Source organism: Camelus ferus, chromosome 1, assembly GCF_009834535.1.
Source record: "Camelus ferus isolate YT-003-E chromosome 1, BCGSAC_Cfer_1.0, whole genome shotgun sequence".
Classification (NCBI taxonomy): Eukaryota; Metazoa; Chordata; class Mammalia; order Artiodactyla; family Camelidae; genus Camelus; species Camelus ferus.
The window spans coordinates 91,806,808-91,823,942 of record NC_045696.1 but is presented as its reverse complement, the minus strand read 5'-3'; the positions used below and the strand labels follow the sequence as shown (position 1 = coordinate 91,823,942).

General features: G+C 33.0%; 1 protein-coding gene across 2 annotated transcripts in view; it reads left to right on the top strand.

The window, feature by feature from the left end:
- The window catches only part of LEKR1 (leucine, glutamate and lysine rich 1), a 200,489-nt gene that overhangs the window by 92,370 nt on the left and 90,984 nt on the right, over window positions 1-17,135 (top strand). For both annotated transcript variants that reach the window (XM_014562369.2, XM_032485637.1), the window contains one exon: window positions 4,996-5,181. In XM_014562369.2, the coding sequence (XP_014417855.2) occupies window positions 4,996-5,181 (186 nt within the window). The remainder of the gene's footprint in view (window positions 1-4,995; window positions 5,182-17,135) is intronic.

The following is a 17,135-nucleotide window of genomic DNA, read 5'->3' as shown; positions in this document are numbered from 1 at the left end:
CTTCATCAAAGCAGATACACAGATGTCAAATAAGCACAAGAAAAAAATGTTCAACGTCATTAGCCATTAGGGAAATGCAAATTAAAACCATGAGATACTACTATACTTCTATTGCAATGTCTAAAATTTTAACTGAGTATACCAAGTGTTGACAAGGATCAGAGAAACCAAATCACTCAACTTTGCTGATGGGAATATAACATGGTGCAGCTGTTCTAGAAGATAATTTTGCAGTTTTCTCTAAAACTAAAAATGCGCTTACCACATGACCCAGCAATTGTACTTTCAGGCATTTGTCCCAGAGAAATGAAAACCTATGTTCATGCAGAAACTTACACCTCAATGTTCATAGCAGCTTTATTCATAATAGCCCAAACTGGGAACAACCCAAATGTCCTTCAATGAATGAAGAGCAAACTATGCTACATCCATGCAATGGAACACTACTCAGCAATTAAAGAGGTACAGTTTATTAATACATGGTCAAGGGACTATGCTGAATGAAAAAAATCCAGCCTCGACAAGGTTACATACTCTATGAGTCTATTTATAAGCATTCTTGAAATAAAATTATAGAGAAGGAGAATGGGTTAGTTGTTGCCAGGGATTAGGGATGGTGGGGATAGGAGTAGGTGCACCTATAAAGGGGTAGAAGATGGCAGCTTTGTGGTGATAGAACAATCCTGTATTTTTATTTTATTGATAGTTATACAAAGCTACATGTGTGCTAAAATTGCATAGGGCTATGTGCGCGCGCGCGCACACACACACACACACACACACACACACACACAGAGTGTGTATCACTGGTGAAATCTGAATTAGCTCCATGGACTGTACCAAGATCAGTTTCTTAGTTTGATAGTGTACTATACTTATACAAAATGTCAGCATGGAGAAGGGAGGAGGAAAAATGGCACAGGATCTCCCTAATCGCTTCCTTACAACTTTCTGTAAATCTAAGTATTTCAAAATAAAAAAAAAAAATTTAATCTATCTATATAGTATTTTATGATCCCTTCATTAAATAATAAATCTAGTCTCTGAGGTTTTTTAAATGCTAGTTTATATTACATCAATATGCCTTGGTAGTAAGGTTATAGAGCCTTCCTAAAAACATAATCACCTAACATAATTTCAAGTGCATTTAACTAAGCTAATAGGACTAAGAACAACAGAAAAATCTTATCAAGGCAAATAAATTGATTGTCTGAGATCAATAATATTAATTAAACTTGTGTCAGCTAGCAAATTATATAACACTTATTTTAAAAGCTAAAAACATGTTTTGGCTACAAACTTTGACAACATTACACACATTTTAAATAACAAATACTTTTTTTTTTAAAATACCAGCTTTTATTTTTGATCTCCATGGATATAGCCTTATGGTGTGAGTTGATTCTGCATGGTATAGTTCTTCATTTGAAAAGCTGACATAAAACGAAGTTCGAAACATTTTTTTAAGAAGCAAAATAAATACTAGTTCCTCTAACTCAATTGTTTTCATTTTTCCATTTTATCTTCTATACCTCCACATGCTCATCCATTTTTCCATACTTATAATCACAATATAAATGCCAATAACTATTCTAAAATATATAGTGTTATTGGCTGAAATGTGTCTCTCAAATTCATGTGTTAAAGTCCTAACTCCCCAGTACCTCAGAATATAACTGTATTTGGAATTAGAGTTCTTAAAGAAATAATTAAATTTAAGTTGGTGGGCTCTAATCCAGTTTGACTGGTGTCCTTATAAGAAGAGGAAATTTGGAAACATACACACAAAGACGGAAGACCGTGCGAAGACACAAGGAGAAGACGGCATCTGTAAGCCAAGGAGAGAGGCCTGGAACCGATCTATGCCTCATGACTCTCAAAAGAAACCAACCTAGCTAATGCCTTAATCTCAGACTTCTAGCCTACAGAACTGTGAGAAAGTCAATCTCTACTTTGTGATGGCAGCCCCAGCAAACTAATGTAGTAAACCCCATATACACTGCACACATTATTCAGACACTTTAGAAGATTTGCACATTAAAATTAATTTACATTTAAAATCAAGTTCTAAAACAGGAACAAAGTTTCTAGGAAAAGGCATTGTTTAATATTTTCTTGCTGACAAAATATGCTGAATATTAAATAGCAGATAGAAATGAAGTATTTCCTACTCTTTACTGAGTGATTATCACTTTATATAACAATATTTTTAAGTTTACTTGTTCATAGATTAGTTTTTCCTCAAACCAGAATATACCTATTTTAGTGGAAGAAATTTTAGAAAAAAAGTAGTATTTTTACCAAGGCAGAATACTTAGCAAGTTTAGAATCAATTTGCTTCCACTCTCAAAATAACTATTGACTGAATAACCCTTAAACTTTTAAAATTCAAGTTCTGAATTAGGCTTGGAAATGTAGTCCACATTTTTCATAAAATTGATGAAATTAGGGCTAGAATAGGCCTATTTGCTTATCCTATTAAAAATGTTTCCTTCTTTTTGATGTGTGTTTATTGCCTTACCGAGTCTGACATTAAATAATTTGGGGCTCAAAATACTTGCCTCTGAAATGAAGGGTGAGGTAAGACAAACACATATTTAGGACTGTCAACTAGTCATGTAGTGGAAACCTCATTTAGTAGGTATTTATTGAGGTTCTGTTAATTCGAGGATGTTGTGGTAGAAATTATTGGACTAAAAAATGAATGAGATATTACCTCTGGCCTAAGATAACAGTCCAGTAGTAGATCACATGTATGCATGTGATCAGTGCCATAGAAATGGTGTAACTGATGTGAGTTTCAGATTGAGTCAGAGGCAGAGGTAGCATAAGAGCTGTGGTAGGTCTAATGTATGAGGCTAGGAGGACCTTCCTCATGGGGTCACGCAAGGACAGGGAAAGCGTAAGATAGGTCCAATTTCCAAAATAGATTGATCATAATTTCAGAACCCCAAACTGAGACACATGACTGACAATTAGGAAGTTGTATTAATGGCAAATAAAGGAATGAATGTTTGACATTAGGATTGCCATAGCTACAGGGGATGTATAGTTTGCCAAGGGTAAATTAATTGACCCCTGTTGAATTTACTCTCCTAATTCCATGTTAGAAACATTGTACCTCCTGTTAGTTTTGAAATCTTGCTGTACTTTTTTCCATGTATTAGAATATATTTCACAAATGAATTTGTATTGCAGATTCTTATTCTTTTAATGTTAGGTAGAAAGTCACATTGACATGAGTAGTTATTTTAGAGACAGATAGTAGTGTGCACTAACAGTCAGCCTGCAAACCCAAGCAGTATCCTTCTGGCAGACGATAAATAGGTGACAGCATGTGCATGCTCCTCTGCAGTGTCACTCTGACTCAATCACAGACAGATACGGTTAGGTACAGTACAGTTTATTCAGCCATGAGAAGCCATGTTTCTGGCTACAAAAATACCCTGGAGTTTTTAGGTCTGAAGAAAAATTGCAACCTCCTTATTTTCTTTAACTACAGTCTTTTAAAAATTCTACGTACTACTGTGCTAGTAGTTTTCATCACACAAATGGGAACACATCCATAAATTTTTAGTAGCATATAGCTATTCCTAGGGGAAAAATTTCCATATAAAAAGGAATCATTGGTATATAGAAGACCCACTTACTTGGTCCCTGCCAGTTTATTTCTCTAGGTTTTCCGTTTTGAGTAGAAGTTAAAGATGAAGAAGGTGCCAGACCCCTTGTGTTCATGCCCTAGGTCTACCTTAAATGCCACTTTTTCTTCCAGGCAGACTTTCTTCCCACAGAAAGATGTCTTGCCTTTCTCTTCTTGGACCACATTCCTTATCCTACTCATCCGTCTTCTTAAGGCATGCTCTCTTCTCAGTGCTCTGTTCAGCATACTGTGTTATTTCTGTAACCATTTACTGGCCATATTGCCTCTGCAGCTATGTGCCGTGTCTGCCCCATGGCTGTCTACTTCTGGTCTTCACTGGCCCATGTGGTTGCTATTTCTGCTGTGGTGGCTCCAAGACCAATAAACCAAGCAGACCCTCTTTGATACCCAATCACATGCTAAACCCATCACATGATCCAGGATAACTAAGCAAGGAAGGGAATGCCAAGTGAACTCTCTGGAAAAGCAGACTGTCCAGATTTTCGTGTAGATCACAGCTTCATTGATTCAGTTAATTGTGGTTGTACAAATTTTATAGTATTTTTATTATTATTTCGTGTGCGTTTGTGTACTTTAATGGCTTAAGACTGCAGTGCTAAAAAGACTGATGAAGGGAGAGCTTGATAATTACCATTCTGAGGATAATACGTTCCATGCATTTCTCACAAAATTATATAAAATTAGCACATTTATATCTACATAATGCTGTGAAGGCATATTTTTATTAAACTTAATCTAAGCAGACAGAATAATGAGAAGTGATTACTATGATGAAATTCTTGTCTCATTTTGAGGGGACAGAGTGTTATTAGTCTCATTAAGGTATATTAACTAATACTTTCTGCCCATAAAATTATTGGTTTTAGACACTGTATCCTTTTATTTCTCTCCACCCCTCCCACCTTTCTTCATAATTCGTATAGAATGTATCCTGGTTATCTTCTAGAAATGCCTCCCAACCAGCTCATGCTAGCATATTTAAATTTGCTTTTCTGAATCATGTTGCCAAGAAAACAATTTAATTTCAATAAAACCCAGAATATTACACAGGTATTGTGTTATTCATTCATGTGAGTATTTAAAAAGCAGACAGGATTGCCATTTAATAGAATTTAAGTGTTTCATGCCTCATTTAGCAATACAATCCTTTTTCTCATTTCTTTTTCAGAATAACTACTCAATTAAAATTTAATCTTTTGGTTAGGTAGCACTATACTTAGAAAAGTCATCTTGACTTTTAACTATTAATTTTCTAAAAGAAAATAGTCATTTTCTTGGAGAGCCATTTTATGATTCAATGTTACCTATTGGTAAACTTTGAATTTTCTTTACAGAAATAAGGATACTAAATAAAAGTTTGACAGTGTCCCAGAGAAATAATGTATGCCTTGAAGAGGAAATGAAAAATCTGAAATTATTGTCAGATGCAGCCATATTGAGGTCTCAGCAGATTCAGACATCCAAACAACAGGAAGTAAACTTGCAAATCAGATGCCATGGCTTGCAAAAAGAAGTACTAGGTAAAAGAGAGTTATTTTTTGCCATTTTTAGCAGATAGCCAAAGTAAAGAAATGTCTAAATTTTTATTTTTCTTATAATTCTAACAAAATCTTGTTTTAATTAGTTTGTGTTGAAAATATGCCTAATTGTTAGTAATGATGCCAATAACAGTTTCTGTGATAAATGTTTGTTATCATCCATGCCTATTCTGCCGTTTAGAGTGGCAAGACTTAAGTGGAAATATACTAAATACATTTCAGGTACAAAGTGGTATTTCAGGAAAACAGTGGAATTTACTTTCCTATATCATTATCCTCAGTAGATGGTGGTTTAGAATATCGAGGTGAAATACAGTATGTGCTGTTATATAAGGTGATTCCAAATTTTTAGGCATTCCTTCCTTTTTCCAAATGAAAAGATTAAAAAATATGTTTTGGGAACCTTGGGCAAAGATTTTAAATTTTTACCTTAGAGCAATGATGATCTTGGAAGTAAGGCTACGGTATGGCGTTTATACTTTTTCCTAAAGGCAGTAAGGAATCATTGAAAACTGAAAATCAGGAGAATGATATAACACAAGCAGTGTTTTAGCAAAATTAAGCTGTTAGCAACGTATGGAGGTGTTCTGAACGTCAAAGAATTGAAGTCAGTTAGCCAATCAGAAAACATCTTTGCTAGTAACCCAGTCCCTAGACTAGCCATAAGAACCTGAAGTAGGGAAGGGAACTGACATTTTTAAGGTCCTAATGTGTATTAGACACCATGTTAGCCCTATATATAAATTACTCCAGTTAATTCTCACAGTGACCATGGAAAACAGGTATAATTATCCCATCTTAGAGGAGAGAATCAAGGCACAGAAAGGTAACATGCCTGTTCCCACATAGCTGGTCAATGGCAGAGAATGAAAGCAAACCTAGTTGAACTCCGAGGCTTATGCTCATCCCACTGTATCTCTGTGGCCCTCTCCATGGCCACAGTGGAAAGGCTCAAATAGAATCAAGGTTGAAAAGACTTCCAGGACCGGAGGTGAATACCTGGCTGCGTAGACAAGCAAGAGAAAGAAGTCACAGGGGGCTCTTAACCTCTTTGCTTGAGGGTCTTTAATGGAGGGATCACATCACAGATTAGGGAAATCTGGAGAGAAACTAGTTATGGAAGAGAATATAAGTGGTCATATGAATTTGGAAGCATTATGAAACCAAACATAAATTTGAAAATCAGATATTTTAATTTTTTCTTTTGTGAATTACCTATTCATAGATTTTGCCAATTTTCTATTGCATTACTAGAATTTTCCTTAATAAATTTTAAGAGCAGGTATAGTATTTATTAATCTTCTATTTTCAGTGTATTTCTAATGTGTAATTTGTCTGTTGACTTTTTACAGTAAATTGTACCATATCAAAGTTTTTCATTTTGGTATGATCAAATTACTACCTTTTATAATTTCTAGTTAGTCTTGGTTAAAACAGTCTGTTCCATTTCTAGGTTATACATATGGTCTCACGTTTTCTTTCATTTATGTCATTAATATGTATGGAATTTTTCATATGACATGAGATTTGGGCATCCAGCTTTATTCTTTCCAAATGCATAGCCAGTTGCATCAGTATTACATGTTAAATTATCCATCCTTTTCCCACTAATTAAAGTTACTATCTATCATATGTCAAAATTTCATATATATATCAGCATCTATTATTATGTTCTCTTTTTTGTTCCACTAATTTATTAGATGTAGCATTAATATCATATTCATTTGACTTAATAGCATATTCTCATAGCTGATAAGTCTTTCTCTTCCTCTGTCCTTACTTTTTAAATATGTATTTGGTGGCAGTTATTTTTCGATTTGAACTTTAATATCCTTTATTAATAACCTCTAATTCAAAGACTCTGATAGATATCCAGTAAAGATTTTCTCTTCAAATCTGTATACTTTTCTTTCATATTTATTCACAGGCAGTTATTCTTCTACATAAACTTTAAGATAATTTCATTCAATTCTAATCCCAGCAGGGATTCTAATTGAGATTGCACTAATTTTTTTAACACTAATTTTTAGAGACTTGACAGTTTTAGTGATATTAAGTCTTCTTAATATTATAAAAGTTTATTTTATAATATTTATACTAATTTTTAGAGACTTAGTTTTAGTGATATTAAGTCTTCTTAATATTATAAAAGTTTTCTCAATCAAGAATATGGTATGTCTTTTCATTTCTTTAAATGTTTTATGTTCTTTAATATGATTTTATAGTTTTATTTGACTATGTTTTTTTGCCATTCTTTTAAAATTTATGACTATCATTTTTTAATCTACTGTGAATGAACTATTTTCTCTATCTCAGTGTCTTGGTATTAATAGAAGAAAGAAAGGCTATTGATTTTTCTGTTTGTCTTATATCCACTAAATTTGCAAAGTTCTCATTTTAATTCTAGTAGTTTTTATTAATGTGTCTTAGGTTTTCTAGTTATACAATTATATCACCAGCCCCAACATCCCTCCAAAAGAGTTTATCTATTCTTTTCCAGTGTTTATATATTTTATTTTTATTTTCATATCTTGTTGATATCTTATTAAATCCATTTGAACTGTTAAGACTGTGTTAAACACTGATGGTGACAGTGATCATCCATGTCTACTTCCTGATTTTAATTGAAATCATTTGGCATTTTGCCACTTGGAATTATATCTGATGTTTGGTTTTTGGTAAATATTGTTTATTTTTAATCAAATATTTTCCTTCTATTCCAACTTTACTTAGATATTTTATTAGAAATGCTTTTGTATTTTGTTAAATGCCTTTTCAGCATCTATTCATATAATAGCTTGTTTTTTCTCCTTTAACCAACTGGTAAAATGGATTAGTATTACTAAATTTCCTGATATTGAAGCATCTTTGTTTTTGTGGAGTAAATCCTACATAACTTACTTTTTATATATCATTTTCTACATGGTTATATTTTATTTATCAGTTCAGTACCTATATAAATGAGAATGGTCTATAATTTTTATTTATTACAGGGCACCAATTCTTTCAGAGTTTTGTGTTAAAATTAAGTGACGTTAATAAATGAATAGGTTTAATAACATTTGATTATCAGTTTTTTAAAAGTTACATAAAACTTGATTATGAACCCAGTGATCATTAAGATTCAATTATGAACTCATCTGATTCTGAAGCCTCTTTCAGTGGTAGTTATGTAATATTTCCAGAGTTTTCTGTAGTAATTTAGCTATTTAAATCTTCAGTTCTTCTCAGTTCAGCTTTGATTATTTATATTTTGACAAGAAATAATTCTTTTTATCTAGATTTCAGATTTGTACTCATAATATGGCATGTAATACTCTTATTTTTAAAATATCTGCTCTGTCTGTGGTTATACCTCATTTCTGATTTTGAACATTGTCTATTTTTATTTATCTCTTATTATTTATCAGACACCCAAAGAACTAGCTTTTGAATGCTTTCTACTACTTTTATTTTCGATGACATTACTTTTCACTTCTATGTTTATTACTTTTTTCTTCCTGGCTTCTTTTTTGTTTTTATTCTTATTTTTCAGACTTCTGAAGGGACTTCTAAATTATGTTTTTCCTCATCTTTTTGGTTTAATAATAGAGGCATTTCAAAGTATAAAATTTTTTTGCATAAACTTTGTGTCTCATAGCTTTTAATATGAATTATTTTCCTTTTCAATGCTATCTAAATACTCTGTAATTTCTCATTTTTTCCTTAAGTCGAAAGGTTATCTAGGAATATATTTCTTAATTTCTAAGTACTTAATTGCTTTGGAAGAGAGTTACTTTTTTATTATTTTTTTAACTTCAGGATATTCTGATTAAATAATGTAACATAACCTCTTTGAATTTTTTAAGCTTTTCTTTCTGTTGAGTGCATGATCAAGTTTTGTAAATGTTCCTTATAAGTTCAAAATAAAATATATTTCTCAACTTGATGGATGTAATGGTAACTTAGCTAGGGGTAGGATACTTGAGTTCTTTTTTCTCAGTAGATTGTATATGCTAATGGTTTGACTTCTAGCTTTCAGTGTTGCAAATGAGAAGTCTGCTGCAGCTCTGATTCTTTTTCCTTTAAAGATAACTCATTCATTTACCTGGAAGCTTGTTAAGTTTCTCTACCTCTTGTTTTTTCTTTTTTTTTTTTTCCCCATGGGACCTCAGGAACATTCAGTTGAATCACTCATAATCATTGGTTCATGACATATTATATACTGGCCAGGACTACATATAGTGTTGAATAGAATAGGGTTGGTGGGCATCCTTGTCTTATCCACAATTTTACAAAAATATGAAGCTAAATAACTTTGAGATTTAAGCAGAAATTATTATGAATGTAAAATAAAATATCTGGAATTTAGTAATATGGAAAAGCACTATATCAAAAACTTGTAGGATGCAGTCAAAGCGGTGCTTTGCGAGAGATGTAAAGCTTTAAATACATAAGAACAAACTCAGAGAACATAGAAGAAAAAATACAGTAAAAATAAGAGCAGCAGTCAGGGAAATAGAGAACAAAGATACAGTAAAGAAGATCAATAAACAAAACATTGATCAAAGAAAATAACAAAATAGTCAAACCTCTGGCAAGTTTGATCAGAAGAAGAGAGAAGATACAAATGAAAAATATAAGGAATGAAACAGGAGCAATGACTACAGATAAAGAGTAAAAGCTGACTCCAATTTAATCATCAAAGGCATTTATCGAAAGGATATTATTTAGATGTTCAGAATCTCTGAGAAGGTGATAAGGAGAATGGGGCCTAGAGATGCTTAGAAAACCATGAAGCTAGAACTGCCATAAGAATCATTGGGTGAGGTTGCAGCTGTTGTGTTCTTAAAACACCGGACACTTGGTCCCCTCGCCCCTCCTCTGGTCCTGCACCAGCTGATCTCAAGATGAATTCTCTACTGCTTCTGCTGCTTAGTGTCAATTGTACCTATGTCAGATCTTGGGGAAAATATTTTAAAAATTAGCCTGGGAAGAAAGAACCATGTTTGGCCACCTAGCTCTAGCATAGTTAGAATGTGTTGTTATAGGAGTGTGTAGCAGCTGTACAAATGCCAATGTATATTTTTAGAACAGAATAGCAAATCCAGAAGTAGCATCAGATTTTAATATAAGGATCACTAACAGATGGAAAAAACCCAAATTTTGTAATAAGTGGCATATGGATAACTAAAACAAAATAAACCAAATACACCAAAATAAACCTCAAATTATATAGGTTAAAAAATAACAGAAAAAAACTAGCACCAAAAAAAAAAAAAGATATAGAACTTATCCTAATCACAGAGTGATAAAGCAGCACTTTGAAAATAGCAAAGAGTAAGATTGACAGATCTTGTCTATAAAAATGTAGAATCTCTGACTTCAAAAAGTGCCAACCAACCTAAAGTTAGAAGATGGGCAAAAAAAATTTGTATCATATATGGTATGCAAAGGTTAGTATCCATACCATATAAAGAATTTATTCAATTGTTTAAGAAAACTCCAAGACCCCAAGCAGGCAAATGGTTGAAAAACAGAAACAGACAGTTAACACAGGAAATATGATAAACAAGAAGGAAACATTCAATTACTAATAACTAAACAAAAATAAAACATTTACCTCCTTTTAAACTAGTACAGACTTTAAGTGATAGTTTCTCTTCCTTTGGTGATAAAAATTATTGTGTTTTTCTAACCCATAATGCTTGTGATGAAGTAATCTCCGTCTTATGAATTTATGTTAGAAAACTGCAGAAAAAAATATTTATATGCAAAGATCATATTTTTAATAGTGAGTGATTAGAAATAATTTATCCTTAACTCTAGGGAAATGGGTAATAAATTACCATATACCATAACTTGAAACATTATTTAGACTTATGACAACATGGGAAATGCTATAATTATTACATAGTAATAAAATGCACAAAATTCTGTGTATATTATAATACAGTTATGTCAAAATAGGTGTATTTGTCAATAGAAACCAGAAGAGAACATGAAGATATGAAAATAAATTTTAGTGTGATGGAAATATGAGTGATTTTTCCCGTTATTTATTTTTTTTTCTGATTTTAACAATAAACTTTCTTCAAAAAAGAAGAAATCTCTACACATATTTCAAGACTTAGCTCAGATTCTACCTCCTACAAAAACAACAACAACAAAAAACACCTCACCAAAACAGTATAATACTGGTTAGCTATGGTTTTTATACTCATTAAGTCCTCACCTTTATTAAGTGCAGTCTATATTTAAATCAAAAGTACAGGTCATTTATTCAGTTCTTCATTTAGAGGTCATATAGTTATAGATGTAATACAGGCTCATCTAAAGGATGGTGTAATTACAGAGCAAAATGGCACATAATTTCAAGACTAAATTAGGGTTTCATTTTTGCTGCTGGTGTTGAATAGATTCACTGCATGGGTAACACCCAAACTGTGTTAGCAGAGAAAGAAACCACCTTAAAAGGCTGTTACTTCTCTCTTGGTTGAAACCATTGAAAATTTGTAGGTCAGAGTGGACAGGATCATTAAAGCTTCTCTTAACTAGAGATGACAAGTTTCTATGAACCTATTCATGAAGGGCACCAAGTTGTTTTTTGTTTGTTTTTGACTCCACAACAATCTTATTCCCATGTCAAGTTCTTGTAGAAACTGTCAGAATATTTAGAAAAATGTTTATTAATGTACCTTTTGCTTTATCCACAAATACCCTTCTGGTGAACTGATTGCACTGACATTTTGTTTCTTTCCAATTCATGTTGCCAAAGTGGTTACAGTGGTTTAGGAAAGCTATAGAACTGAAAGTGCAGGAAAGACAGCAAATTTTCCATCTCAGGTCTTGGTAGTGTTCTAGTCCCGTACTTGATACACTTTCTTCTCCCCTCTAGGGTCCTGGGACTTTCACAGGTGCTCCCACCTCCAGTGGTCCAAGCCAGCCTCTCCGCTCCCCTCCCCTTACTACCTATTTTCTGTTTGGTATAGTCTGCTTTTACCTCTGCCCACTATCCATTGACCTGTTCACTGGCCTCTTACCACAACTCATCTATTCCCATTTGTTGGCGTTGGGTTGATCATATCCTGGGAATAACTTCATTTTTTTCAGCAAATAGTTATTTGGCATTTACCATATGCCAGCCAACTGGCCTTGTCTTCACTTTGATTCTCGGTGACTAGGTGCTCTCCAGGTCTTCATGAATCTTCACTGGATGTCTGACCTTCTAGCCCCATGCTGGTTATATGTGCCAGCACTCTTATTTTTAGCCATTCTTGGCAGCTTCTCTTAGTCCTCTATATTGAAAATATGTTATAAATTTCTCTAGCTCCAAGTTTGTTGTCATTCAGATTACTTTGTTTACTTTTACTTTCTCTACCATCTTACGACTTCACTGTCATAACTTTCAGGAACTTCAACTATCTTATTTCTTAGTTGGCTTTCTTTTAAATGCATGCCTAATATTTCTATTACTAACCAATTAATATGCTTAAGATTTTATATTATCTTGATAATATCTATAGATTTTCCAGTTTATTAATATCTTTTCAGAAATCGTATCAATTATTTGAGAAGAGGAAAAGCCACAGGGCATATATTCTCCCTAGATAAATCATTGGGTTAACATAATGGGCATAGCATTTTAGATTGTCTTTGGGTAAATTAAAATAAGGGCAGACTGATAAACTACTCATCTCTTGAGTCTCCCTGTGTCTTACTTTTAAGAAATATAATTGTTTGTTCAAAGTATACAATAAAAAGTATTTAAATTCACTTTTTGATGTGGCTTTTTACTATTAATGATCTTAAATCCAATTCTAAGTATTTGCATTGTTTATATTTCTTTCAAGTCATTTTACTGGCTTCGCCACAGTTGCAGAACCAGCTGTAAGTGATAAACATCACAGTAAGTTTTCCTTTCTAATACTAGTTGAACATCTTCCCTTCTATTTTCCTAGCCTAATTCTCTGCCCCACCTACTATCCCCTATTTTCTCCTTCAGAGCATTCAAACACTTCACTATTTCCCCTGTATCCTGCCATCTGTTAATTCATTTCACTTGAACTTCTATAGTGTGGCTGGTTATTATTTATGCTCTTAGTTGTTCCTTATTCTCTCTTAAGTTCTCTCTTGTAATAAATGAGTTAACACGTTATACTTTTTGATTAACATGAAACATATTTTTTATATTCTGAATTTTTAAACCTGTACTGAATACCATGTCATTATTGTTTCCTTATAAATAAAATTTATAAATTGTTCTAATATTTTATATTTCCATATCTCTTACTTTTAGAATAAATTTCTCTTTCTCCATTTTGAACTGTGTAACTATCTCTCTGTTGTGTCTTCCAGCCTCTACCCCTGACCCACATTTCCCACCAGTGTGGTACTAATTGAAAGCATGCTAGGCCAAGAATCAGAAGATGGTGACCCTCCACATATTAGCCAGGTGACTCTGATATGCCATTTAGCCCTGATGAGTGTTTTTCCACACCTGGGTAACTAATGGTTAAGCTAAGGCTTCAGAGGCCATTTCGGGTTCTAATAGGTTGTAATTCTTATCCTAATTCTGATGCCTTTCGCTTGTTTCCAAAGTTACATACATATTTGTATTTTTACGTTGATACATTTTTTTCTTTTAAATCACCTTGAACAATTTCAACTTTGATTCAAGTATATAGTCTTTATGATCATTACTTTCTTACATGAAAACTTTAACTGTTTTGCCAACATTTTCCCTTTGTTTGTCTTTTGAAACACAGATGCTTGAAAATTTGAATACATATGATAATTCTAGTTCATATATTTAATAGTGGTTTAAAAGTAAATCATAGGCTCTAATTAACAGCCTAACTCTTAATGCCAAAATGTTATCTTTTTCATAGGAAAGTAAACATACAAAATAAAATTTTGGAGACTAAATTCTTGGTTCCCTTTTAAAGATTTATTTACATAAGTTCTTTAATTTTATGCTCAGCTCACACTAATATAACTTCCAAAATGCATAATTTATCTCAATTGCTAATACTCCTCTCAGAGGTCACTGTGACCCACAAACCCGTCCACTTAAATGATTTTCCTTCCACCTGGTAGAATACAGTGTCCTTTACTTTTGTCAGCAGTTACAAATATTTGAAGACAGAGTTCAGATAAATCACTTTAGCATAAATATTCTTCCTAAAATTTATTTGACCAACTTTCAGATTTATTCCTAGTGAAAACACTTTTGGATTTTTTTCTTTCAGAAGACTCTCTGGTATAATATATAATACATAAATATTTTAATGAAATTACTTTGCACATAATATTTTAACATCCTAGTTGAATTTTTAAAGAACAGTCTTATTGAAAATATTTTAAATATCAAAATTCACATATTTTAAGTGTACAATTCAGTGGTTTTTAGGATATTTATAGACTTGTATAACTATCACCATGATCTAATTTTAGAGCATTTATGTCACCTCAAAAAGAAACCTCATGGTCATTAACAATGATTTCCCTTACCCTTCTGCCCATCCCCCACCAATCATTAATTTACTTTCTTTCTCTATAGCTTTGCCTGTTCTTGACATGTCATATAAATAGAATCATATAACACGATCTTTCCTGTCTGGCTTCTTTGACTTGGTATAATGGTATGTTTTTTGACTTTCACTCATGTTGTGGCATGTATAAGTATTGTATTCCTTAATTAGTAGCTCCTCTGTTAAAGTGAAAAAAAATCAAAATGAGTGATAGGGTTCAATTAAAAAAAATACTGATCCAGGAGTCAAACACTTCAATTTTCTGGCAAGTTTATGTTTTTTTAATGGGACTTCTAGATAAGTTATTACTCTCTTTGACTCAGTTGCTTCACCTGTAAAATGGGAATATGATAGTCTTCCTTAAATACTGTGGAGTATTAGGAGAATCAACAGTATAAAATGTAGGAACACAAAAGAACTAGACAAATAGAGAATATTAAACTGCATTTTAAAGTGGTTTTCCTGGAGTGATAGCACACCAAATGATTATATTTAGGGTAAAAGTATTAGAATTTCCTTAAATACACCTTTAATAACCAAGGAAAACTGTACATATTAATTTCTGTTTGCCCAAAGGTTCATTCCACTGATTTATTTTCCAGTCAACACTGATTAGTTCTAACAGCAGTTTGCCTGCTCTTAGAACAAGTTGCTGAAGAAGGGAGTGGCTATGATTAATTCAGGAGTCATCTGTTGCATAGCAGATGGAAGAGTCTCTGAACAGAGTTCCACTGTGACCTTACCTGTAAGCCATAATTTTCACAGGGAGTTCACTGTGATGAATTGACCAGCCTTTATGATTCCTTTTGAAGCTTTGAACTCCAGGAGGAATAATACAACTTTAGCTTCCAAAAAAGGAGAAGTGCTGATTTTATAAACAGAAAACCAAGAAGGTTTGCAGTGATCCTTAGTTTTACTAAATCCAACAGCTCTTAAAAGAGGCTAACTTATTAAAGGGACACTGTGGGATGCTTCTGTTTCCAAAAGCAGGGAACTGCAAAAAAATACAGTTCCTAGGGACTGTAAACAAGTTGCAAACCAGATGGTCTTAACTAGAACCCAGAGTCACCATTAGAACCAGGTCACCATTAGAATATGGAATCTAATAAAAGGGTGTCCTTTAGAAGCCACTTGGGCTTTGATTACTTGAGACATATAAGATTATATCTGTTTCCTTTATTTTTCATTTGCTTCTAACTTTGAGCTTTCCTATAAAGATTATCTCTATTTACATATTATCTCCATTTTACAAATGCTTAAATCTTGGAATTTTCTGCAGTGAACTTAGGCATACACTCTTTAAGATGGATATCTCTTCTCTGAGACTCCTTTCTCAAGCTTTGAGATAGCTGTAGTTCTGGTTTATTCTCTAGTCATACTTCACCTCTGCCCTTGCAGCCTTCTTCCTCTCTTCATTCTTCCACTCCAGTGTGGTTTTCCTCTTTTAAGGCTAGATCTTAGCCTTTCTGGCTTTTCTTTAACTGCACCATCTCCCTCAGGACCTTGCGATAAATTTTAGACATTTTGTTTCAATCCTATGTAATCTGTCCTGTGCCTCAATTCCTAAATCCACCTCTCTCAGAAAGATTAGCACTATTCATTCTTTTTTTCATTATTGAAAGATGGTTGCCGTAGAATACTATGTTAGTTGCAGGGGTACGACATAATGATTTGATACTGCTACATTATGAAATGATCACCTTGATGTCCAATAACCATCTGTCCCCATACAGAGTTATTAAAATATTTTGGACCATCTTTCTTATGCTGTATATTACATCTCTGTGACTTATTTATTATATAAGTGGAGTTGTGCCTTTTAATCCCCTTCACCTATTTCACCACTCACCCCTTCCCTCTGGCAACCACCCATTTGTTCTCTTATGAGTCTGTTTTCATTTGGTTTTGTTTGTTCATGTTTTTACATTACATATATCAGTGCAATCATGTGGTATTTGTCTTTCTCTGTCTGACTGATTTCACTTAGTATAATACCTTCTAAATCCATCCTTGTTGTCACAAATGGCAAGATTTCATACTTTTTATGACTGAATAATATTCTATTATATATATATATACACACACACACACACACACCATACCTTCTTTATCCATTTGTCTAGTCAAAGGGCACTTAGATTGCTTTCATAATTTGGCTATTGTAAATAATGCTGCAATCAACATTGCAGTTCATGTATCTTTTTGAGTAAATAAAATTGCTAGATCATATGGCAGTTTTTAACTTTTTGAGGAATCTCCATACTGTTTTCCCTAGTGGCTGTACCAATTTACTTTCCCCCAATACTATGCAAGGTTTCCCTTTTCTCCACAAGCTTACCAATACTTGTTATTTGTTGTCTTTTCGGTAACAGTCATTCTCACAGGTGTCATGTGATATCTCATTGTGGTTTTGTATTTATATAA